Source organism: Synchiropus splendidus, chromosome 5 (genome assembly GCF_027744825.2).
Source record: "Synchiropus splendidus isolate RoL2022-P1 chromosome 5, RoL_Sspl_1.0, whole genome shotgun sequence".
NCBI lineage: Eukaryota > Metazoa > Chordata > Actinopteri > Syngnathiformes > Callionymidae > Synchiropus > Synchiropus splendidus.
In genome coordinates, this window is record NC_071338.1 from 15,793,686 (window position 1) to 15,819,411 (window position 25,726).

The following is a 25,726-nucleotide window of genomic DNA, read 5'->3' on the forward strand; positions in this document are numbered from 1 at the left end:
CCTACGGAGCTTCCTTTCACTCTAGCTGCCACACTACTGTCACACATCACCCCTGAGAGTCGTGTCCACCCTGTCTGCACTCTTCTCTTCACCTCTTTGAATCTCTGTCCATTGTATGTTTGATCCCAATCGAGGGTAAAATAACAGTCAAAGCATTTGTAAGAAATAATATATTTACTTTGAAAAATAACTTTCACTGCTACAACAGAGGGTAATAACAGAAATAAAAACTTCTGCTCACCAGCCGTCAATTTTCCTTCAGCAGAGGGGTGAGCGCAATAAAACACCCTGCCGACATCAACAGGAACATTAAGCAGTATGTAAGAGCCACAGGAAGAGTTTGAGGATGTTCACAATATGGACCCAAAATGGTGCAGTGAATTTGCCTTTACATATGTGGACAATTTGGAGTTAGAAAAACCCGCCAAGTTATTGAACATAATATCATCTACTCACATCCTCAGCCTCTTCATACAGCTTCATATGACCATGTAATCTACCTAATCTGAAGGCAAGGTGCAGAACACTGCTCTCGGCTTTTATAGTGCTGCAACAACCAGAAAACAAAAAAGGAACATACATCAAAACATCTATTTTCTATTCCCTGTTTTGACTTCTCAACATTTTATTCAGCTGTATTTTCTCTTCAATTTAAGTTTGAAAATCTGGCCACAAATTTAGTGCTGTATATTTACTGATGCCATTCTGTTTTAGCATTCATGGCTAATGGAGGTTAAAATTTTGGATTCCACACCAGGCTCAAACAAGGATTGAAGTTTTTTTGTTACGAGGAAGGTTTTTATGATACATATTTCAGCAAGCTTTAATTGCTGCTACCTTATTTTAATCGTTCAAAATTGACCAAAATCGTGAATGAGCTGTTCTTTTTTCCCCTCTTTTCTTGACGTTTCTGTCACAACAGTGAATGTGGAAGCACATTCTTAAGACATCACGTGCTCGCATAGTTTAAACAGGTATAAAATCATCATAAAGTTGCACCGTTCAATCAAATCACCCGTATTATCAACTCTGTTTCCTGGTTAAATTCAGAGATTTCATTCCCCCTCACACCTTCCCAAAACTCACGTCCTTTCCTCTTTACTTTGTCACAATTATTGTCCGTCAGAAAATCTACATTTCTCAATATACATATCAAGCATCAAGCATATGGAGCGCTAACATAGCTAGAGTGACCCATTTCACTGCCTATGACATTGACTGGATTAACATGGAGCTGTCACAGTGATGAGCTGGTCCCAAAAATGTGGCACAGAAAGCGTGAAATGTGGGTTGATGTCTCACAATAAGCAGAACTGCATGTTTGAGTAGCACTAAAAGGTCATTCATGCGCACCAATGTAAACAGTCAAGAGTCTTGGAATCTACTTACAAATCATTTTGGCCTTTGACCTCTTAAAAAAAGTGTCCTTCCTTTGAAACAGCCTCCTGCTGTGGATGAAAATTGTTCTCCAGGTTTGTGAATATGACTTCTACTATAACTACACTCTAAGCCAAAGATTAAAAAAGATACTAAACAACCAAAACGTATCCAGCCACTTCCCAAATTTCCATTTCACCCCTTCATCCCTTTGGCAATTTAAAGAGTGAGAGTCCAATAAAAAAAAAAAGTTCTGCTCTTAAAGTCTTCTCACTGCACTCTGGGTCTTAGTGACCTTTGAGGTCACTAGATCATCTCCAGGTAGGAGAGAGCTCCGTGGTCCCCGCTGCTGCTCCACTTGTCCATCAGACGCTGACCGTGACGTGGCGGGAGGAGCCGGAGCGGCGTTTGATGCGAGAGCGTCGTGGCCTGGTGTCAGGCTGACAGCTGCAGAGCGGGCCCAGCAGCAGCCACAGGTAGAGGATCACGCAGGCCCAACACGACGACATCTTCACCCAGAACGTTGACCAGCTGCCGTGTGTGAAGGTTGTCTCCAACACTGCTGACTCATAGCTGGAGGAACGTTACAGGTGTTAAACTGGATTTTTTTCTTTTTTTTCTGCATCGAGAAGCGAGCGACCCACCTGAACCAGTTTGTGAGCGTCATCATGACGTAGAGCGAGGCCAAGAAGAACACAAAATGGAAGAAGAAGTAGCTGTAGGCCACTCTCTGGGTCTCGTTGTGGATGACCTTCTGGCAGCCCTTGAAGTTGTCGTCGATCACAAACTCATCTTCAGCTGACGGTAAAGACATTTAGAAGTTTTAGAGGAGAAAATCTTTGTTTATCCTCCAGCGAGCTAAATATTTTGTTCAGTAATTCATTTAAAATTGATTTTTGTTTTTCAAATGATGTTTACAAAATGATGTTCTTAACATGCATAGCATGACACAAAACTCAATGCCTTCATCATCAGCACTCACCGTCCTCTTCATCAGGGCAGCAGAAGCAGCAGGAAGCCTTCTGGAACTCGTAGCGATACACTTTGATCATCCAGAACGGGCCGAACACCTCTGCCAGGTAGGAGGCTTCATTGCTGTTGAGACAGAGATGAGGTTTATGATATGATGCTATCATGGAGCTGTCTTGCAGAGACTTGCTTCCTCACCAGGCAAAGAGCACGCAGCAGTACATGATGGCGGCGCCGATGATGGCCACAGCGTTGCCCTCGTTCTTGATGCCATCTTGACCCACGCTGGGGTAACAGACTGTCATGTTCATGCCTTGGTACATCACTGAGCAGACAGGGAAACCAAGCCAAACGGTTAGGAATACAGTTCCCCAATATTTTGGCCATTACTTCTAGAACCTTTATCTGGCAAAAACATTTGTGAGAGCAGTTATTGACAGTTTTTTTTTTCTTGAAGGGCTTTATTGCATTGTAGAAGTTTTAGAAAAAAAGTCACAATGAGATAGATGGATGAAGGAAAGCAAATATTTGAATATTGCAAATAAAGGTTCTTACAGTTTTATACTTTATGCTTGACAACTTTATAAATAAATCTGTAGGAAGCTGTAAACAATATATTGACTTAATCTACAGTAAAGAGGAAAATGACTAGATGAAAATAAATTATTTATTCATATAAAATTCTTAGGAGAAACGTAAGATTAAAAAAGATTTGAAGCCGCATGTTGCAGCCACATGTGGTGGCCAGCTCCTGTGATAGAGTTTTTATGTGGACGTTTTTTAAAGAGGAAATGTCTGGAGAAATGAAAATATAAGATCCCATTCATGCAACATATTGGTGTCTTATTCCTTTCCCCTTTCATTCTGTCTCCTTTCATGAATCACTTTCCAAAGCGCTCCCCAAAACACCATCGCAACTGTCATCATCCTAAGCCAGTTGTCTCCTGTTCCCTAAACAGGGTTATGTTGGGTGGGAACTTTTCCAAGCTACTTGGGACAAGATCTATGAGACGCAGCATGAAAGAAGACTGTTGTATTAATTCATGCATTTTATTTGGTCAAATGATGTCAAGATTGTGTTTTTATACCAACACGGCTTGGATAAAGTTAATATTTAAAGGCATCCATGAAGAGTTGAGTTTTTAATGTCTTTAAATATTTCTATACAAAGGTCAAGTGTCCCTTTCTTCATTCTTTCTCCTTCATTTCATTTCCTGAGAAATGAAACGACAACGACATTCTTGGTGAAATACCTTCATCTGGGAAGACATCGCTCTGATATTCAAAAATATCAGCTTTTAATCTTATGTTTTCCCTCCAAGAAAGCAGATGGTCAGATTATTTGCCGGATCTGAAACTCCTTGTGTGTGTGTCTTGTCTTTGTGACGGCCTAGTGACCCACCCTCCCCGCTTCTTAGCTGAGGTCACCACAGAACACTTGATTCTGAATAACCTGTGAAAACTGCTGCTAAATGGAGGGAGATGTCTGTGACTATGGATCGTGGTGAGGTCAGTGTGGAACAGAAAAACAACCTGAGACAGAAGGATAACCGCACACAAGCAAGCACACGGCATTGTCAAAATCGACCCTCAAATAGCATCAGGAAAGGAGGTACCAGGTTGTGTGTGAATGAAAGATAACAAGGTGTGAGGTGTGCACGCGAACCTGTGTGTGTGTGTTCCCTAATCCGGTTGAAGAGGTGTTTTATTACATAAGGCACATATTTCCTCAAACAAGTTGCTACAATGTCCTGGAAAAAGAAATCTCATCTCTCTCTCACACTCACACGCAGAGTCACCTAGGACACACATGTTTTGCTATCCTTGTGGGGACATTGTGAGGTTTCTCACTGACACCACTCTTTCCCCAAAACCTCACCCTCCAGAACAAATGGCTCACCTTAAGCAGGACTCTGAACCAAACTTAAATCCATTTATAATGACCCAGTTATTTTGAGGTCTTCATCTTCATATTGAGGCTTGAACCTGTGGGGACCGGAAAAAGGTCCTCACAAGGATACTGTTTGGTCAAGAATTGGTCCCCACATAGGGGTTAGACAAGTCACACACACACATGCTTGTATCGCTGGCAGTATGAGGACCTCTCATTGACATAACCCTTTCCCCGGCCTCTAACGCTTAACTTAACCATCCAACGCAAATGGCTCACCTTAACCAGGACTCTGAACCAAACCGAAACCCAATTATAATGACTCAGTTATTTTGATGTTTTCACCCTCAGAACTCAATGTGGTCTGGCACAAAGCAAAACGTTCATAAGATCCATGTTTTGTCAAGGATTGGTCCACACAAGAATATTAATACACAAGGACAACATCACAAATGTTAAATAAAATTAGCATTTTTAGTAGTTGGTCATGAATTGGTGCACCTCAGGACACACAAAGACGCACAAGCATTTACATGCAATGTCAAATTCATTCAATACGATTGTAGAAATAAAGAAATAAAAAGTTGTGTCAACAATCAGAGCAAGACCTAATCCTATATCTGTCAGACTAATCCACTCAAATTTTGACAAAATAGATATGCATGCATATTCATTTGGCGGTGAGTGTGATTGTTTCTTGTTTGTCTTCTGAGTGACCTCTGTCACGGTCGTAAAATACAGGTATATCATTACGAGCTGGCACCAGAGTGGATCTTTCCCGAAACACGTGTAATGATGTTGTTTCCTGTATCATTATGTTGTCAATGGATCCTGGAGGAATGTGAAACAAATATCCGTTAGTCTGCCATCGCTGCAGGTCGCCATCCCCGCAGGCAGCATGTCAGAGCACATCTCATCGCACATTATCTGTAAGTGTGTGTGTGTGTGTGTGCGCGTGTGCATTATACTCCAAAGCTGCTATTCAGATGTAAAGCCAGGGTAAGATGGGGCCTCTGACAAGCTGCTGCGTCTCACTCATGTGGAGGCTGCTTGTCTCACCTGGAGCCACCAGGTGACTTATGGGATACCAGCAGACACAAACAATGGAGGATTTCATCATGTCACTGTGTGTGTGTGTGTGTGGTAATAAGTGATCTCATACTGTACTGCTGAACACTGTCTGCTTTAGCTTCCCCTTGGCAAGCAATTATGACGATAAGTTTGTTTTGCTCTTGAGTGTTCAATTTTACTATCATTATATTTATTTTTCATCCGGCCACCTGAACTGTCTTCTCTCCAACTGGTACATTCTCCTCACCTTGTCTCTGTGGGAGATTTCTCCCTGAGCAGAGAGCTGATCACACTTGTAGCCATGATCTTGGACTTGACGCAAAGACGTGCATCCTCAGGTCTTAACTGAATTGAGCAACTACTTTTGGTGCTGGCAAAAAAGCACCTTTAAACTTCTGGCCAAGGAACTTTCTCAAAGTCATCCGTTCAGCAGAGTAGTCAGAGTCAGTTATGTTAGTATGTCTTATTGATTCCAGATCTGGATTCTTCCCTCTGTCACTGCACATTGCTTGTCTGTATTTCCATTTCTAACCGTAAACAATCCTCACAAAAGGTGTTGAAGTGCAGTTGCTGACCTGTCTCTGGTGGGCGACTGGAGAGCGCTGAAAATGTGAGGTACATGACGTAGCAGCTGATGATGGAAGCCTGCAGGAGACCAGACCGAGGCTGCTCTGCAGAAGCAAGAGGAAAGAGAACATGTGGGCTGATGATATGAGGAAGGGTCGCTCGAAGGCTAAGGCTTGGCTCCTGTGTTGGACCAAATGTCGGACTGTATTATTATTATTATTATTGTTGTTGTTGTTCTTTTTCTTCTTCTTCTTCTTCTTATTATTATTATTATTGTTATTATTATTAAGTAGTGATTTGTACTTAAATGAATCTACTGACCATTCATAATTATATGAATGAAAAAGCAATTTCCATCAATGGGAATACATTAATAACAGGTAGCATGCAACATTTCCCAACAGCTGGTTGCTTCAGTTGTAAAACCTCAACAAGTGCAGACAAATCAGAGCAGCAGGGATGAAAGGGTGAAAACTATGAAAAACAGTGGTTTTCACTAACTGCTGCTGTGACTGGAAAATAAAAATCATTTGTTAACAATGAGTGTTGATGAGAGACGGCAATGTGCGGCTAACTTACTTTGCTTGACGCAAGGAGTTACAGCAATGAAGGACATGAGGCCACACAGAGCCAGGTTGATCCACAGCAGGGCTTTGTTAAAGTGGCAGGCGATGGGGTGGGTGTAGTACTTGTACATGAAGATGAAGGCCATGGTGACGATGGTGTAGAAGAAGAGTGTGGCACACGTCACCGCCAGATACCAACGCTTGTTCTCCGCTGCTCCGGTCAACCTGACAATACAGACAATCTTAAGCGGAATAGCAAGAGAAAATAAAGCTGAAAAAATGTACAGACTTTTTGGCTTGGCCCCAGAACTTTAACCCTTAATTTGAGGATTAAAGCGTCAAAGTAACTGCTGCGTTATAATTGGGTTTAGACTTGGTTTAGAGTGCTGGTTAAGGTTAGTCGTTTGTTTTGGATGGTTTGGTTTTGGCTGTAGAAAGGGTTATGGCAATGATAGGTGTACAAACATGCACATGCACGTGAGTCATTGATTATCATTGAATCTGAATCTACAGTATATACACAAAGTTACATGCAATAAATGATAAAAAATAATAATATTTAATTTGGTGTTCAATGTTGTAATGTTTGTTTAATGTTAATGTACCACATGATGGCAGTAGTGCGACAGATTGTCTTTCTTTATTGAGTCATGGCATAATGCAACAAAAACAATGTAGCAATGATCTTTTTGAAATCCAAACATGAGAAAACGGGTAAGAGATGTACTTTGTGTATGAAAGATCATCCCATTATCACTTAATGTCTCAACTCCGTGATAAAAATACTTGTGCATTTGTGTGGTATTCTTGTTGTGTGTTTGGAGTCTTCTTACAATCTTACATTACTTTGAGTAGAGCTGAACTATAGTGGGAAGAGGTACATAGCCCCTGGCAAGAAAAGAATCAGACGAACAAATGCAGCAGTTTAAAGACACAACTAAGGAAATTAATAATTCAATGTGTTACGCAATCACCTATCACAAAATAAAAAAACAAAAACGTATTAAAGTCTGTGGTAGTTTTATTGTCTGCAGCATTAAGATGAAGCTGACTTCACGAACAATCCCACTTAGGCCCTTGGACAGCTCATCAATCATCGGGATTTTAACTGTATTAGTCACTGCATTTGAAAGTTTCAAATGGCAAATAATAGAAAAAACTTTGATTGATGATCGACTATTAAGGTTAATAGCTTGTGTGACGGTCATAAATAGACTGCAGTCGATCATTCTTCCTCACTATTACATTTGTTACTGTGACTAAAGCCCTATCTGGAACATACTGTTAAGAGGTGTAAGTTTAGTAACTTGTGAAGTGAGCACATCTTCCTACTAATTCAAGAATAATGCGATTTAAATGAGCTTTTTTAAAATCCACAAACTGACGAAATTCTTTACGCGCACAAAGTAAGCTGCAACATTCTTGCTGTGTCCAAGTATTCCTGTCGGCTGTACAGTGGAGAATGTAGGTTGTGCATGAGTGTGTGTTTATGTGTTTGGGCCAGATGCTCCTAAAGTCAGGGCAGATGTTACCAAAGTCAGTCTATGATTTACGGGGTTCTTTTGAGCAAAAATATGAATCCATCAGCAGCGGCAGACACAGAGGCTCATCTCCAGATGTGAACCTCTGCATGTTTGCGATTTAAATATACATGCACCTCTCGCTGCGTTGTATGTGAACAGCATAACAGAAGAGAAACACTTCATCCCACTGGCTGAAGAGGGTCATTATCTCCAGTGTTTTGGGAGCACATCAGATACCGTTTGCAGGAAGCTATGACTTAAGAGCAGCCTTATAATAATTACATTCAATTGTTGGTTCTTGTCTTGTATGTTCTTTGCTCAATAAATAATAACATATTTGCATCTAAAAATAATATTAAATGCATATATGTTTCCCCTATCTAACTGTTCAGGATTCAAATTGCAGCCTGCGTTCAGGCTGGAAGGACATGAATCTTTCAGTTGCAAAGCAACTAAATGGAGGACATGAGACAAAAGGATTGACTTGCACAACATTCGTGATCCTCCCTGATCAAGCTGTGAAACAAGTGAGGTGCACTGACTGTCTCATCTTGTTGCAGCTCCATGGAACACACCTGAAGGCTTTTGGTTTCTTAACTTTTAACGTTGTGTTGTTGCCATGACAACATCATCCACCTTCAGCAGAAATTCATCATCAAACTCACCAGTTCTTATTCCATGTGTGAGCAAAAGCTGTGATGAGGATGAGTTGAATGAGGATGAAGGCAAATCCTCCCACCACACCGACGTAATGCCAAGCTGACGAAAAAAAAAAAAAAACACGTCAGGTTAAATAGAATGAATGCGCATCACAAAACCAAACTGCTGTTTACGACAGACGTGAGCCACATTGCATCGGAGTAATCGAAGTCCGAAATCTTTCCAACAGCATGACGTTTTCAGTAGTTCTCTACTGCCCTCTAGCAGGAACCTGTGTGTAGTGCTGGAGTGAAAACGGGATTCTCACCGTGCAAGAAGGACTCTGTGGGGATGAAGAAGGCAGCGGCGCACATCCCGAGCAGAGTGATCAGCTTCAGGAACCAGAAGCTGCAAAACAATACACACATTTTCATTTAATATCTTCCACTTACATTGACCAAACTAATGGCAAGCTAAAATCTATCTTCATAGGAGTTCCTTTCTTCCTGCGGCAATAAAACTGCACAGTTGACCCCAGTAAAATTTACCCTGAAAGATTTGTGGCACGTTTTTTCATCTCAATCTGTTTTTAATCTGTTTTTATCTTTTGCACATTGCACACAGCCTGCTTCCTTGTCCGTCTTTATGTGCACCATGTGCAAAGCCTTCTCTCCACTTTCCTTCACTGTCTGTTAAAAAGAGTAGTTTGTATTTTATTATTATTTACATTTTATATTATTTTTATCTATCTATCTATCTATCTATCTATCTATCTATCTATCTATCTATCTATCTATCTATCTATCTATCTATCTATCTGTCTGTCTGTCTGTCTGTCTGTCTGTCTGTCTGTCTGTCTGTCTGTCTGTCTATCTATCAATCTATCTATCTATCTATATGTCTGTCTGTCTGTCTGTCTGTCTGTCTGTCTGTCTGTCTGTCTGTCTGTCTGTCTATCTATCAATCTATCTATCTATCTATATGTCTGTCTGTCTGTCTGTCTGTCTGTCTGTCTATCTATCAATCTATCTATCTATCTATCTATCTATCTATCTATCTATCTATCTATCTGTCTATCTATCTGCCTTTGTGCCTGTCTGTATTCCTTTCCATGCCATTAAACTCGACACTTGTTGCTTGTGAACGGCACGTTCATTGAGCCAACTTGACATTGAGTGCTCCAGACTGAGTGAACCAGTCTGCCACTGGGTCATCACCTGACCTCTAACGATCCACCACGCTCCATAAAACCTTGGCTAAAGACCCCGAGGCCTTTCACTGTGGCCCAGATTAGACTACTACTCTGAGCAGATTTATCTCAGAGACGAGTGGCAAGCCAGTCGCTTAAATCCTAATCCAGACCACGTCACTGCTCCAACTGACAGCGCAGGAGGGAAAGTGTGACAGCGGAGCTAAAAACAGACCTGTAGTTGGGCAGGTGAGTCCCCCTCCATTAGGACGAAGGTGTTATTCGATGACTGAAATAATTCAGTCTAAACACGGAGCACATGAATCCTACTGAGAATATATTCCCTCACTGACCCGTTGTGTATGAGCGCCCTGAAGTCCTGGCTGGACTTGACATCGATCAGGAAGATGGCCATCATCAGGTAGAAGCAGGAAGTCCCGAAGCAGACTCTGTAAACGGCTGAGTAGCCAACCAACATCTCACAGTGGCCCCCACCGTGTGCTTGGTCACACACCATGTTGAAGAAAGGCACCTGGAACACAGGCATACACCTGTTGACTATAACATGTCAACCTCAGCTGTTGAGTTGAGAAGAAAATTATATAGAATAGCTACTGTATTTATTCATTTATTTAAATGTGTTGTATATATATATATATTCAAGAAAATGTTTGGAATATAAAACATCAGTGGAGTAAAGTGTGTTTTTAAAATACAACGTAGAATATGACAAAGAGAAACGCAGAAATAAATCTTAAATCTAAAAGATATGACAGACTGCATTAATTATATAGCCATTAACTGCAATAGACTTTGCATATAGATGTGACATGTATTTAATACAGTGGCCACACAAGAGGCATCAAAGGGACTTAATGGACTCAGGCGACCCTGCTAACTATTAAACATTTTGATCAAAACATTCTCAAATTTAACTGTGGGTTTCTCTGTAAACATTAAAATTCAAGATGTGGCATGAATGGGTAATCAGTTTTTGTGGTTATGCGTATGTGCGCATTCAGGTGTGTTTCTGTGAGAGTACTTATTTATCTGTCCTTGTGGGGACCAAATCTCGACAAAATGTGTGTTTTGGATGGTTAGGCTGAGGGTGAGAGGCCGCGCAAATCCAATGAGAGTCAATTAAAATGTTCCCGCAAAGATACAGCAGCGGTACTTTGGGTTCTAGTGAGGACCAATTTTGGGGGAAAAACACGCCTCTGTGGGGCACTTGGGTGTTTGTGGTTAGGTTAAGCCTCAATATGAGGATGAAGACTCAAAAACAACAAGGTAGGTTTAAGTTTTGAACATAATCCTGGTGAAGTTTAGTCAGTTTGAGTTTGAACCCCACTCACATTTTCCCTGACCAGCTCGGACACGGTGCGGGACAGCATGAGGCAGGAGACGGCGCAGCTCATGATGTGGAAGAGGGTGTACATGACCCGCGTGCTCGTGGAAGATTTGACCGGAGGGCAGAAGGCACAGCAGAGCGAGCAGGGAGCCGGTCCACAGCAACAGCAGATCTGAGGAGCGGATCATGTACACAGTCAAACCTTAAGACAGCTGAATAAGGGGGAAGAGCACAAACGTAGCTCCAGCATATTGCCCCTCCATCTTGGTTACTTGCATGTCAAATTGGCCTTTTTTTAAAGGGATAAGGTTGTAAAATGAACTGGCAGTTTGATACGCATTTGAAATGAGGACGCAGATCCTGGTGAGCTGCAGTTAGATGACAAGAATACTAGTATTGGGGGTACACTGCAAGCACTCAACACTCACCAATAGAGTATTTGAGGAGAGTATTTTAGTATGTTTTTAACTGTAGGAGGAAACTTGAGTGCTCAGCACCAGCCCCACACAGGACTTAAACCAGGGACATTCTGCAGCACAAACCACTATTTCACTGCCTTTCTTGCACTTTTTAATCCAGCGATTTTGAGCTGCCCAACCATCCTGAAAAGTGCAGCTATATGTGTGACCATAGGATTCAACATGAAATATTCAACAATTTAATGAAGTCAAATATTGTAAAAAAAAAAAAAAAAAAAACTTTAATTTAAAACGAGTTCTATGTTTGTTTCAGCTGTATTTGCTTGTGAATTTAGAGCAGCAGACAACCTACATTGTGTTTTGGCAGCGACTCAGATGCCGTCTGACTAATTCCTGCAGCTGCATTTAGTGAGCCAATGAGAAACCTGTTCACACATCTGTCTGAATACTAAGTTCACAATTTGCACAACTTCATACCACCATCTCCCGCTTGCCTGTTTCTGTGTTGCAGGTTAAGATTTCTATTGGAGAATAGGACATGAGAGGACTAGGTGCAACACGCCGATACCAGACTTGTGACAGAGAGAGTTGTGACTGGTTAAGACTCAATTGTCAGAAATCATATTCAATATAACTCCATGAGTTGATGAGGACTGTATGATCCAGACCGTGTATCACGTGCAGGTTATAATCTGATGGGTCAAGCTGAACAGATTATTGACTGTCTTCCCAGCGAAGAATGAATGAAAATAGAGCTTTAATCATAGAAAAACACTTCGACACGATTTCATCAAGGACAGATGATTAAAAAAAGTTTCCATTCTGCTTCCTTTGATTTTCATACACATGGATTTTGCTGTTTCTATTTCGGGTGCAGAGTTCACATCTAGCATTATAGCATCATCCTAACCACTGAACAGAGGAATCATGAATTTTGGACATGTCTTGTTGCAATGGGTCCGTTTGAACCTATTCAGTGTGAAGTCTGAGTCACATGTCTGGTTTTGTAAAACGTTTTGAAAGTCACAATTTGATTCTACTGGTCCTGTCACGTTTTAGTCCGTCTTAAATAATGTATTAATCTTCATTAGAAAGTCGTAGTGGTCCATACATCAACAGACATGGACGTATGTTTGAGTAGGTACTGTATTCATGACTGCAGATATTAAATGAATAAATCTGAAGTTGACCAGGGACTTTAACAGATTACTTTCAATTAATTTAGTACATAAAAAATAATCAATCATTATGAATAATGCAGATTGATTTTGTACATATTGTCGTTAATTAATATTTTCAGTCCACCTATTCGAGTTGCACCACATTATACAGTGTCATGTCGTAACCAAAAAAATGGTGAAGAAAAAATAACAAACTTCAAAATAGAAAGACAGGGCCCACTTCCTCTCTGTTGTTTAAGATAGTGAGTACATATTCCACTTAAATTTCACTTGCAATATTTATACGGATATCACTGTTGCAGAGAGAAAAACATTTCTTTTTTTTATCCACACCCACTTCACTTCTTTTTCCTGAATGGTTGACTTTACTGCAGCTATAGTTGATGCTTTTTTCAGTGATGCTTTTTCCTCTTGTGTAGTGACGTGTATGCTCTGTTGCACCTCTCGCTGATCTTTGAAGTCTTCACTTTGTCAGCCAGTTTTCTAATGTGCATTCCACTGATGACTCCGGGGGGGAAAAAAACTTTGCTGGGTCACTGAGAATATTTAGGTCAGATTAGAGAGGACCGCCCAGCAAACAATCAATATCAGAGGATATACATCACGTTCTGCATGAACGCACCAAACGCTAAAGATCTTGGCCATTAAATTCCTTTGTTGCTCAGCCTGACATCAAGTAATTGTGTTTGCCCTATTGACACTATTTTTAGAGATATGAGGAAGATAAACTCAGATGATGTGGCATGACTGACCTTCACATCGTGACAGTAGTCTTTACCAACGTGAAGCTTTTTTTCATTATTCAAATTACATTTTTAAAGCACAGAACTCCACACAATATTCTATTCCACATTCTTTTCCATTCAATTAAAAGCATTTCTCAGCACTTGAAATATCCCATATAGCCACATAGAGTTCAGATGGAAACTTGACCTGCTGGCCTGATAAGACAAATACTGGAGAGTAGTGTTCAAATCACTACATAGGACTAAAATGTGAGTGAAACATTAGATTATTTTACATCACTGTAGAGAGTACATTCATTTTAATACAAAGCTATGAGTTGCTTGTGGCCTCGATATACTCCCCCAAGTGCAAGTATGGAACCTTGTTTCTCTGAGGGAAAACAGGGTTTGTTTGCCCAAGTACAGAATGAGGTTGCTAAACAGACAGTCATGCCACCAAAGCACATTTCACATTAGTGAATGCAGCTGAAAATGTGCAGAGATAGGAGAAAAAAAAACAGAAATATGGATGTAATGAAACGGGAGACTGCTGTCTGCCACCCACGCATCCAAACCCACCACACAGTTTATTTTAAAAGCAAGAGAAATTGGATATGTCAAAGTGTAAAATCAATGGTTCTCATGAAAAGATTAGAATGCCTTTATGACTATTGTACGCACAGTGTACTAGCTTCACCAATGGTCATGGCTGCTGGGTCATAGACAGGTTCGTGTGGAATCAATAACTGGAGTACTAACTTCACAAAATTCTACAGTCTGAGTTGGCAAATCATGACACTGTTCTAAAACCCAACACCAACTCTAACATGACTTATGTCCATGAGTAACTAAATTAAAAGGATCAATTAAAAAAAAAAACATGGTCCATTGGAGCTGCTGCTTGACCCTGCTCCCTGGAACACCCCACAAGAGCTGCAGTTAAGGTTAACTTCTTTCTATATCTGGCTGTTCACATGGATTTCAGGACTATTTTTCCGCCGTACATTTCAGTTGGCTTGGTGTCGATTGAAAAGATGAAAGAGCTTTAATTAATTGAAGAGAAGAGTTGAACGCCACGTTGTGTCAAATACTGATAAGATAAAAATTCATCACTGACCTGAAAACAACAATGAATGGTACTGATAATGCACCAACATGTACATGTCCAGCTTCCTTTCCTTCAATTTTCTTTTTCGCTTTCATTATCGTCATCAGCAGAGTTTCGGGGACTGAGGAAAGCCACCTGAACATGACGGTGGAAATCTTGCATTTCAGAATTTACAAGCCATTAGACAGCTAGTAGTAGTTATGTTTGCAAGTGACAATGTAACAAGTTTTACTTATTTATTTATTTTTGCTAAAGGTGAAACAACCCCTTGAACAGACTGACTGACCCAGACTATCTTGTGTCTGAGCTTGAACCTGGAACCTCTCTGCTGTGATGCTGCAGGAGTAACCCACCGCCCTTGTGAAAACATCAGTGAATCTGAAAGTATTCAAAAAGTATGACCAACTATTTAAAGTATTGCTTCTCCTCTGCTCTCACCTGATAGGCCACCATGTTGAGGAAGTAGTTGTAGATGCCGCTCCGGTTCATCCCCTGACTGGCCGACATAGTTTCTTCCAACGGATTTTCTTCGACCAACACTCTACATTTGGCCATCAATGTCCAGCAGGGATCTGGTTTTCCCAAGAGCACCTTCAACTCGGCATCCTTAGACCCTCCAGGAGGCCCGGTCTCCTACGAGGCCTGAAGCTGCTGACAGTTTTTCAGAAAGTAAAACCACACTCTGCACTAGGTTGTCCCGGCACGCTCCTTACGATGGATTAGCACTAAATCTAGTTGGGCTGGGCTCCCTGTAGACCAGATCTTCAGCATGAGTGTCGCCTCAGTCTTCTCCGTCCAGCCTCATCTGGGAATCACTTGTTTTGTCACCCATATCCTGCCTGCGTTGGCTCTGCGGCTGTGTAAGGTGCTGCCAGAAAAGAGAGAGAGGAGGTGGCAAATGCCCGCTGCCCTCCCCCTTGCTCTCCCCGTTCTACCCACTCAGATTAGGCAAAGCGTGCACGAGGAGGAGGGGTGCGTGGAGGACGAGATCGGTAGAAACCATGTGTCCGTCCCATCTGTCCCTCCTCCTTCCGATCACGGGCTAGCCCTAACCCAAACCCTCGCACAGATGAAATCACTCACCGATCGAACACATCACACCTCAGGCTGTCAATCTCTGAGGAGGGATAAGCCTATAATCCCACCAGTCACGATTGTGACCCAGAAAGACCAGCATCGATTCCGCATGTGAAGGAATGCAGGACGGATTCTGATTCAGTGATCACACCGGGTCCTTCTATACCTACTGTATGTGTGTGAAACAGTGGCCAGGTGAGATGCTGTAGACAACTCACCACACCTCATAGATGAACCACTGCCTGGTGAATATGAGCCCCTCCTTTCTTCTCTTAGATGAGGAGATCTAAATGCATGTCTGGGCCCAATATCCGGTTCAGTTTGTTATCACACTGCAGTCATCCTCAAGATGACATACAGTGCTGTAACAGGGAGGACTTAACCATCTGATGGTCATGGCCCATCATGCAGTTATATTAGCACATTTCAAACTGTATTTAATAACAGAGTCAGTTAGTCAGTGTTACAATTAGCTGGTGTTGTCTCATGGCTTTCACAGAATTAAAGGGCGGAAAAATATGAATGGCAGATGTGCTGTCTTGTGTCACAGAAAAGTGGAACACGGAGCTTGTTGACTCTGTTCATAGAGACAGATTTGATTTGGGTTAGTGTGCTGGGCGGAGCGTCAGGATAATCCCAGAGTTGTTCAGTCAGGACAACCTTCAACTGCCCTGACACTGAGGACACTGAGGCCAGGACAGAACAAACATGGGCTCCTGCATCACGGACAGTTTCCCATGCTTTATAGAAAGTTAAAACAATGCAGATTCACTAATATCCACACACGTCTCACAGGTTTATTGAGAATTTTAAGACCATGAATGAAGGCTTGTCAGTTTGAAAATTAGACACCATCAGACATTAGACACCACGACAACATCTTTGTTTCATGCTTAGTTTACGAAATATCATGACAATTTTATTTTATTTTGCATCCAGTAGAATTTAGTATTATTTAGTTAGTGTTTGGACAGAATCAACCAGTGTAATGGACTGCAGTCAAAAGAGGAGGAGAAGAGACTGCACTGACATAAACAAGTGAAACAGAAGTAGCAGAGCTGAAGATACAGAGGTTTTCATTGGCAGCGACTAGCAGCATGAAGCACATACTCCAGCTCCTGCTACTTATACTACACCTTTACCAACAATTACCATGAATTAAGAAACATTTTTTCCTTCTAATACCATCTGAAGTGCCGATATTATTGTATATAAGTGTGTCTTTATAAAAAAAAACCAATATATTGTTGTTGAAATAATAAAAAAGTGTAAAAAAAAGAAATATAAAAACTTAAAATATGATTATTGAATACATTATTAAAGGATATATAGTTGAAAATTCCAAAGCCCAAAATTGCCATAAATGTGATTTGAAGATCAACATAATTTCTGCAAGTTTTAAATTGAAATTAGATCCCAGTGGAGTGCCATTAATAGTTTGCTATAATCCACTACAATATAATTCTTCATTCATGTGACTTGGATATTTGCTGTACCTCCCTTTGCCTCTTGCCGTGGCCATGTCTATTACATGTCTTTTTTTATTGGTCAAAGGTCGGGCCCGACGTGCTGTGAACAATATTAAAAATGAATATTTTCTCACTTTATCACCTGTGAATGATGCGCTCACTGACAGCATTTTTAAATCCTGTTCTTTCACAATTATCTGATCTGATCTTCTTCGCTCCGCTGCTCAAAGTCAGACTCAAAATGAATGAGTTAATACCAAAAATAACACAATTGTGGGTCAGTGTGAGCTGTATACTGTAATAGAAGTGGGATCAATGACCCACTGCAAGACTGAGTTCGGATGTCAGTATCTAACTCAAAAAATGGCACTTTTCATCTTCATGCATGTTGAGAAACCAGAGATGAAAGTAACTACATCCACCAAATACCTGCAATAATGATTTCACTTTGTGGGGAAGTAGTCTACCAGGCATGAATTACAGCATCGAATGCATGAATGAAGACAAGAGAAGTAGAATGAAGAACTTCTTCTGCTTAGTACTGAGAGTTATGGGTCAAAGAGTTATGCGTTCACTTCGCTCAAAGGAACCTCAAGGTCTCAAGTAGAAAACAATACCAGGTGTTGTCGATATCATTATACCTGATAGACCTCAACAACTTCCTGAACATGTGACTCACAAATATTTGAAAAAATAAAAAATAAACAAACTACATGTTCGGTGTGTATAGAAAACGTACAATATTGTTGTTCTTATCCTCACCCTGCACAGTCTGGCTCAAAGCTACTGGGTTCCTCACTCTCACTTTCTAGGAAGTAAATGACAAACAAGAGGTTAACAGTCAGATAAGAAGCTTGAAGCTTAAAACCTACTGAATGAAGCGTCTTACGGAAGCTTCTAGCACACTTGCAGTTGTAGGTCAGACGGCGTGTAGAGATCATGACGCTGGGAGAGGCAGCGGAAGAGAGCTCTGATGAGAACGTTTTAGTTATCACTAACTAAAAACATCAATGTTCAAATGTGGGGCGGGTTTCTTGTAGACTTGGCCCTGAAATGGTTGGAGCATCATCTCATCACAGTGACAGTTCCATCCATATCCATGGTTGCTTCTAGATGGTGACCAGATCATGTGCTAACAACAGCCACAGTCACTTGCATCTGCATCTTTGGCTGCGTCCAGTGAAAGGGCTGCCCTCAGATGAGTGCAGACCTGAGTCTGACACCAGTCGTGCAATGACCAGACGACCCATAGAACCCTACTATTGTGCCTTGCTCTTTTGCACTACTGAGTGAGTCCAATAAAAGCGGGTTACTCATTTGACCCATCCATCCATAAGCACCACCCCAACATCCAAGACTGCCGCAAATCCATCCCCTGAATTGACAACTCCCGAGTCTCCACTCATTTTTATTTCAGACAAAAGCCGTCGTGCATTTACTGCCTGTTCTGGGTACCAACCCCACGGCATTACATCAGAACGACGGCGTTTGCAGGAAAGTCTCTTGACACAAAACCTGCCCATGTTTGTTGTCCCATCTAAGATGAGCATCTAAGCCAGTTACTCCCTGTAACAAACACATGAATGGTGCAGTCAGTAGCAGCCCAGCATTCCTGGGGGCCCCTGCCTCGACCAGATAATTGCCGCTGCCTTGTGGGAGAGGAGGAAGTGCCAGGCAGAACAAACAAAAGCAAATTAGAGGATGCAAATCGCGCTTGAGTGAAACTGCTTAATCTATGGTTTCAATAGGCTTGCGCAATAACGGTTGGCAGAGGTCCAAGCTTTGTTCGTCGAAAAAGCAAGAGAGGAAAACAATTTGTGTGTAACTTGTGAGGAAGTTTTGCAACTGAATGTTTTTTGTCCAGTTTGGTTGCTATACAGTTGCCGGAGGGTGTAAGCAACATCGGGAGCATAGCATTTTATTTAATCCAGCAAGAAACCATGTAGTTGATTCAGATCATTTCTATTTATCTATTTCCCAATTTGTTAAATCAAGGTAACTCAATATTTTTATGTCACTGGACCTCAGCGTTTGACCGCCTTCGCACACCAATCCTCGGTCAAATGTCTCTCTTTCTTTATGCTAATCTATTTCGACACCAGAGGCTCCGGGTTTCCTATTTAACTGTGAATTATAATTGAAGATAAGTGAAGCGAAATAATACAAGTCTGCATTTTGGTGAGGCTGGAATGCTGCAAACAAAAACATAGAGATTGATAATCTAGTTCTTCTTGCACCTAACAAATTATGTCTGGCTTAAAATGAAGAACGTTATTGGTGAATGAAACCTATATATTCAATACAATATTAATATAAGTAGGAAGATTGCAGAGACATTATATGTCAAAAACTTTGTTTTTGGACAGAGTAAAAATGAAAACTCACCCGGTCATTTATGACAAGGAAGACAAATGCCAGAAGATGATAAAACTGTTACTTCTGTTATTGAAACACTGGCAACTATTAACTCTTAGAAACTTTTTATTAAATCCTCAATGTTGGATGCTACCGCTATGTCTAACTAACTACTCAACTTCTTCCAAAGTGAACGAAAGACAGAGACTGATCAGAAAGTGCAGAGGACTCCAGTTTCAAAAAGCATGTGTTTCAAAGGTTGCCTCTCTTTGGTGTGAGGAAGACTGCTATCATTTGCGTCACTGAGATAGAGTCTTTCTCTGGAGACCTTTCAATATGATTATCGACCCACACACAGACATTGTGTCGCTTTTTCAAGTCAGAATGCTGTGAGGTCTCACCTGAGAACGGCAGAAGTTCCCTGGCATCCCTCAGGCTTCGCAGGCCAGCTGTCAATCATAAAGCAATATAAAGGGGTTGGCGGTGCTAGAAGGATGCCTCAGCAGCAGGTTTGCCATCCCTGAACATGCTACACATCCACAGCTCAAGTGAGAACTGGACAGTGCCTTTCTCAGGTTTGCAGACCTCTGCTTCTTTAATCTGATTACTCAGAATGGATTGAAACGCTCAGCTCAACGGGAAAAGTGAGCAGACATAGGAAATCAGAGGGCAGGTTTATTTCTGTGCAGGTAAACCTCTTAAAACACACGGAAAAAAAACAATGTATAACAACCCAAACACCTAATCCGGACAATTGGAAAATCCACGCAATCCAATTAACAACAGTTACTTACTTAATATTTGACCTCACAATTAGTACAAATGAAACTGTCAAAACAAGTTTAAAAAAATCTGTCTTTTGAAAAGGCGATGCATTTTCTTTATTTGGGAGAATATAAAACTACTTGTATTGAGTTATAGAACTTCTTGTGTGAACTGGTAAATGCCAGTTAGTGTACCAGGATGTGTAAATTCTAAGTAACTTACACGAATGACTCGGTGTTCTCCTTGTTTGTCGACATGTTTTGATTCACTGCTGTGAAATCCACGCCAGTAGAGACTTCCTTTTTTCCGTCAAAATAAAGTACAAAACATTAAAAGCTTGCTAAATCTTGATTTCCAAAAAATGGGCGGGCAAACACACATTTTGATTGAAAATAGTATAATCAATTTACTCAATCACTCTCGCTATTATTGATTGCCTTTTATTATTATTATTTTATTTCAAACATTTGAATTTTGTAAGACGCTAATGTAATCGTTTTTCTTCCGGTGCAACACGTTTTACCTTCCGTCGTAGGGTGGAACGTTTCTCTTTGTTCCGGATTGACTGAGGCAGACATGGCAGCAGAAGGAGACGTCGATTTGGACCTGGAAGCTGAAGAAAATTGCACTGGAAAGCCCGCAGAAAAACCCCGAAAACATGACAGCGGCGCGGCTGACTTGGAGAGGGTTACCGATTATGCGGAGGAAAAGGAAATCTCCAGCTCTGATCTACAGACGGTGAGGGATGCTAACTGGACTAGCAAACATGAGGCCGGGGTGTATGGTTACACTCCGATGTGTAGGATATGGTGCCAGTGTTTCTTAAAACTCTTCGCTTTAGTTGCTGAAAAAATATGTTTAGACAAATCACTTCAATTGGCTTAAAATAAAGTAAATGGTGTATCTGATTATAGTCATGCATTTTTTTTGCATGAAACAAATCACATTGTTTAAAGTTAAACACACAATATATTTGAAAACGTGAAGTTTTTTTTTAAAATCAATTGTGCCTAATTTCTGCGGTTACCTTTACAATTACCTGTTAGAATTGGAGATGGACACTATTTGTAATGTAAAAATACTTCACAGTCTTGTGACGATACAGTCCAGAGAAGCTCCAAATATAAATTAACAAAGAAGAAAAATAGATGAGATCAGAACAGTGTTTTTGACACTCTCATTGCTGGACATGTCAGCCGCGAGGTCCATCTTAGATTATTTAGATATATTTGCCTCCCAATTGCACTAATGTTGCCACAACTGTATTTCAATTTAAGCACATATATTGGTGCCGTTGTTGTGTTAAAGTGTCGCCATATTCTTTGTTTCAGGCCATGTCTGTGATTGGAGATCGACGTTCACGCGAACAGAAAGCCAAACAGGAAAGGTGTGTTACTGAATCAAATGCTTCCCACTTTATACATTGCAGTGTCACATCATCAGTAGAAGCCGAAGGCGTTGGCTAAATATTGTCATTTTGTTTTATAGGGAAAAGGAGCTGGCCAAAGTCACCATCAAGAAAGAAGATGTGGAGCTCATTGTAAGTACAGTCCCTCACATTTACTGCTAGTGAAACTTAACCTCTATTATATGGCCAACTAAATATGTTTCAAAGGATGAATTTGTTTTATGAAGATAACACTGAAAATATGGATACAGTGTCATGGAAAAGGGCATTGCTAAATCAAAAACTAGTCATTAAAATGACTTAAATGTCTGAAGTCTGCTTGCTGCTGTTTGGGGAAAATGCATCTAGTGATGAATATTGGACTGTCAGCTGACCTCGACTAAATTGTGTTCAGTGTAAGATATACAGTACACTGAGGCTATTTTTACTTCAGGGATTTTGGACAATCGACATCTCTGTTTTTGAAAGGGTGTCCATGATGCGACGAGTTCACAGTGATGTGAATTGTTTCCAAGTTGCTTTGATCAAAAACACTGACAATGTTAAGGTGTTCATTGTTGTCCTACAGATGTCAGAGATGGAGATCTCCAGAGCGACGGCGGAGAGAAGTCTGAGGGAACACATGGGAAATGTGGTGGAAGCTTTGGTGGCACTAACAAACTGACCATGTGGATGAGGATTTTTAGTCAAAAATGTCTGCTCCAGTCTTTTTTTTTTTTTTTTTTAAATAAAGTTATTTAAAGCCTAACTGTGCGCATCATACTTTTTAGTCCACAAAACTGAGGCGTACTCGAGTGGTTGGATGGGGTTTGATGTAACTGATATGTATAATATGCAAGCGTTCTGCTGGGACTCAATGATTTAGCTCCATTGTGGTTTATCTACTGCAGCTGGCTACACCTGTGAAACTTGGTTGGTGCAACAAATATCAGAATACTCTTTAGCAAAAGTTACTAAATTTTATTTACATTCAAATGAGGTCAAAGTTGATGTTCTTTCACATGGTAAACAAAAGGGCCTTGCGCAATTATGTACAACGTGGCCAAAAACCTGCAAGGATTTATAAAAACGTATTCCGCAGTGAAGATGTTACTACAACACCAAATCAGACATTAAAAACGCTGCATCATAAGTTAAACTATTGATGGCAGGAAATCACGCTGGCAGAGAACAGTCTCTTCTCAAGTTTCAGTTCAGGTTTTTCTCTTCTGGACGGTGGGCCGGTCAAACACGTCCCTCACGCCTGCTGCCTTCTGCTTGAAGAACTTGCTGTTCTGAGCGCTTTCTTGAGCCCAGGCTGAGTCGAACGAGGTGGTGTCCTGGTCCACCAGGTGAGTGTACTTTGTGCGACCAGATCGTCCAAAGTTTTTGACCTGAGGTTGGGGGGGGAAATGGATGAGCACAAAAATAGGAAGCGAAAAGGATGAGGGGAAAAATAGGAACACACTAACCTGCATAACTTTGGGCAAAATGGTTTTGTTGAAATGATCCTCCAGAGTTGGGGCACTGAAGTCTCTCTTGTACACATCCTCCTCTTCGTTCTGAAACACAAGTCCACAGTTGATTGAAATTGAAAGAAAGGTTTCTCCAGCTGCTCGCTCAAATCCAAACTTGTAACACATAAACTGGATATCCCAAATATCAACAACGGGGACCTCACTTCTCCATGCACCAAAAGCTCACCCACAAGACCTCAGTGACTCACCATGAAGAATGCTCCTCTGTGATAGTACTTCTGCAAGAACTTGTATTTGCCTTTAATGGCCTTATTGGTGATGAGTTTGCCATTATTTCTCAGCTCCAACCGTCTCTCCTCCTCTGTCATATTTCTGAAGCGCTCGATTTCTGCCTTCTCTCTCTCCATGCTGCACACAAGAACCACGTGTTACCAACTTCATACAAAATCGGGTCGCAACAATGATAAAGGAACTCGACTACTCACGCTTCCCGAGATTCTCTGTCCCTCTTGATACGTTTCAGCTCACGAACCTTCCATGCTTCGTACTCCTCCTCCTCGTTCTCACCATCAGTGTCCAGGGCATCGAGGGCGGCAAGGCTACGGCGGTTCTCCTCAAACTCTTTCTTGGCCTCCTCCTCCACGATCTTGAGTGTGTAACGTCGGCGTTCCTCTTGCTGACGCTTCACTTCGGCCTCCAGTTCTCTCTGCCTCAGTTCTTCGGCTTCACGCTCCGCCACCGTTACTCTGTCCTTTCTGTCAGACAAAAGAATACATTATTATTATTATTATTATTACTACTATCTATTAGGGTCAGCTCTCTTTAATTTCAAAAACTGTAGTAGACGTACTTGTGTATTTCTAACAGAGAAACTTTCTTCATTGTGGAAAATGTTTCTCCTTCTGTTTAAGACTATACCAGTGGACAGGTTCAGTTTTGAATCTTACTTTCGTATGAATACTGGTTTAAGTCGTGGTTCTGCCTCATCTTCACTGTCTGTGTATTCCTCATATTCAGACTCGGACTCAGACTCTTCTCCAGATTTTCCTTCTTCCTCCACCTCCATCACCTCCATTTCCTCGTTCTTTCGTTCCAACGCTCGCAGCCGCATCATTTGTCGCCGGCGTTCAATTTCCTACAGAGACCACATACAAGTTATTACCCAACGAACATTGAATTAGAAAATACTCCAAAGTGCAAAAATAAGAACCTCATCATCCACTTCTTCTTCCTCCTCTTCTTCCTCATCACTACTCTCTTCTCGTTCGGGGTGCCACGTCCCTTCATCAGATTCTTCACTGCTCTCTGCCACAACTTCTGGCTCAGCAATCTGTCGATGTCTCGCGAGTCTACATGGGGGCCAGAGAGGGAGCTTAAACTCTACTTACCACAATAACTTGATAACACAATTACAATTCTATTGAAGTGGTACCTTTCCTCCACATCCTCAGAGGTACGATTGAGCAAACGTTTCAGGCGGGGATCAGAAACCTCCTCTTCCTCCTCTTTAATCTCCAGCTCCATTTCTTTTCCCTTCTTGACAAATTGGAAATCTTCCTCCTCCTCATCGGAGGACTCCATGGGAGCGTAGTCAGGCCGTTTACCCGACACATACCTCTTCACCTTTACTTTCTCCATCGAGATCTCACCTGGAATACAGAATTGCAGTTATTATGAAAGTAACATCCAAATCAATTGAAATACAACGTGACACATCAAGCAACCTCTTCAGGTTTCTAGCATAAAAAATCTGCATAACATACATTGGAACGGGAGAATAAACCTAGTCCATTTTTATGTTTAAAGCTAGCAACAAGACCACAATCGAAAATAACTAAATTTTCAATTGTTGCCATGCAGGGAGTTCGAATGTGTATATTTTAAACTGAATTCTACAAAAGCGGTTTTACGTTTAACCACAATGTGTTCGTTACTATCTTGATTAAGTATGGATTGTTCGACCGCAGGTTTTGGAAATGCAGCGATTATGTAGTAAATCGTGTATAATTTTTGGACAGGGGCTGTAGGCGCTACAATTTTAGGTCGTTCTTTTAGCGTCACGAATGCTCACAGTGACCACTAGCATGCTGCTAACTAGCATACTCACCTTTTTCATTGCGGATCGGCACCGCTCCAGCGGTGGACTGGATTGCAGGCAGCTTCATGTTGACAGGCTCGTGATTCGACATGGCTGTCTGCTCGTCGGATTCAACTTAAATAAATCTTAAAAGTGTTTTCAATTTCCACACTGACCCGTCTTGGTTGAGATGTTGCTACGAGTGAGCGGAAGTGAGGACCCAACGAACCGGATGTATAATTTTATCCGACAACCATTTCCGGGCTTAAGATCGGAGTTTTTTGCACAATTAGAACATTTATTGAGAAATAATATTTTGTATAATAATATCATTTTTTTCCTTGCTCAGTGGTGCTCCAGTTTATTGTCTTAATTATAGAACAATCAACCTTTTGCCCATTAAAAGTCACTATTCAGCTTGCAAAGTTGGATATAATGATTAAATTGACAATAGCCCATGGCAAACGAACAGTAATAGTTTGTTTTATTTTTTATTCATAGTTATTAAACCATGATCTCATTTGACCAGCAGGAGGAGGTTTGGA

General features: G+C 41.1%; 3 protein-coding genes across 4 annotated transcripts; 1 reads left to right on the forward strand and 2 right to left on the reverse strand.

Moving 5' to 3' along the window:
* Window positions 1-150: 150 nt before the first annotated feature.
* Window positions 151-20,016, reverse strand: serinc4 (serine incorporator 4). Of its 2 annotated transcripts, none has more exons than XM_053865094.1 (11): window positions 19,876-20,016; window positions 11,145-11,312; window positions 10,146-10,324; window positions 8,932-9,011; window positions 8,630-8,723; window positions 6,455-6,666; window positions 5,884-5,979; window positions 2,545-2,671; window positions 2,360-2,472; window positions 2,022-2,175; window positions 151-1,950 (listed from the first exon to the last, which is right to left on the reverse strand). In XM_053865094.1, the coding sequence occupies exons 1-11, from the start codon at window positions 19,900-19,902 to the stop codon at window positions 1,743-1,745; spliced, it is 1,458 nt and encodes a 485-aa protein (XP_053721069.1). In that variant the 5' UTR covers window positions 19,903-20,016; the 3' UTR covers window positions 151-1,742. The 2 variants fall into 2 exon arrangements, with proteins under 2 accessions (XP_053721069.1, XP_053721068.1); XM_053865093.1 differs by lacking the exon at window positions 19,876-20,016 and adding an exon at window positions 15,012-15,597 and having other exon boundaries at window positions 152-1,950.
* Window positions 20,017-20,777: 761 nt separating this feature from the next.
* On the forward strand, window positions 20,778-22,395 carry hypk (huntingtin interacting protein K). The gene is made up of 4 exons (XM_053865095.1): window positions 20,778-20,977; window positions 21,571-21,626; window positions 21,728-21,779; window positions 22,216-22,395. The coding sequence occupies exons 1-4, from the start codon at window positions 20,816-20,818 to the stop codon at window positions 22,309-22,311; spliced, it is 366 nt and encodes a 121-aa protein (XP_053721070.1). The 5' UTR covers window positions 20,778-20,815; the 3' UTR covers window positions 22,312-22,395.
* A 204-nt stretch (window positions 22,396-22,599) lies between these two features.
* On the reverse strand, window positions 22,600-25,443 carry mfap1 (microfibril associated protein 1). The gene is made up of 8 exons (XM_053865390.1): window positions 25,212-25,443; window positions 24,537-24,753; window positions 24,315-24,453; window positions 24,052-24,239; window positions 23,590-23,859; window positions 23,353-23,512; window positions 23,099-23,188; window positions 22,600-23,020 (listed from the first exon to the last, which is right to left on the reverse strand). Exons 1-8 carry the CDS (start codon window positions 25,291-25,293, stop codon window positions 22,841-22,843), a joined length of 1,326 nt encoding a protein of 441 aa, XP_053721365.1. The 5' UTR covers window positions 25,294-25,443; the 3' UTR covers window positions 22,600-22,840.
* Window positions 25,444-25,726: the final 283 nt, after the last annotated feature.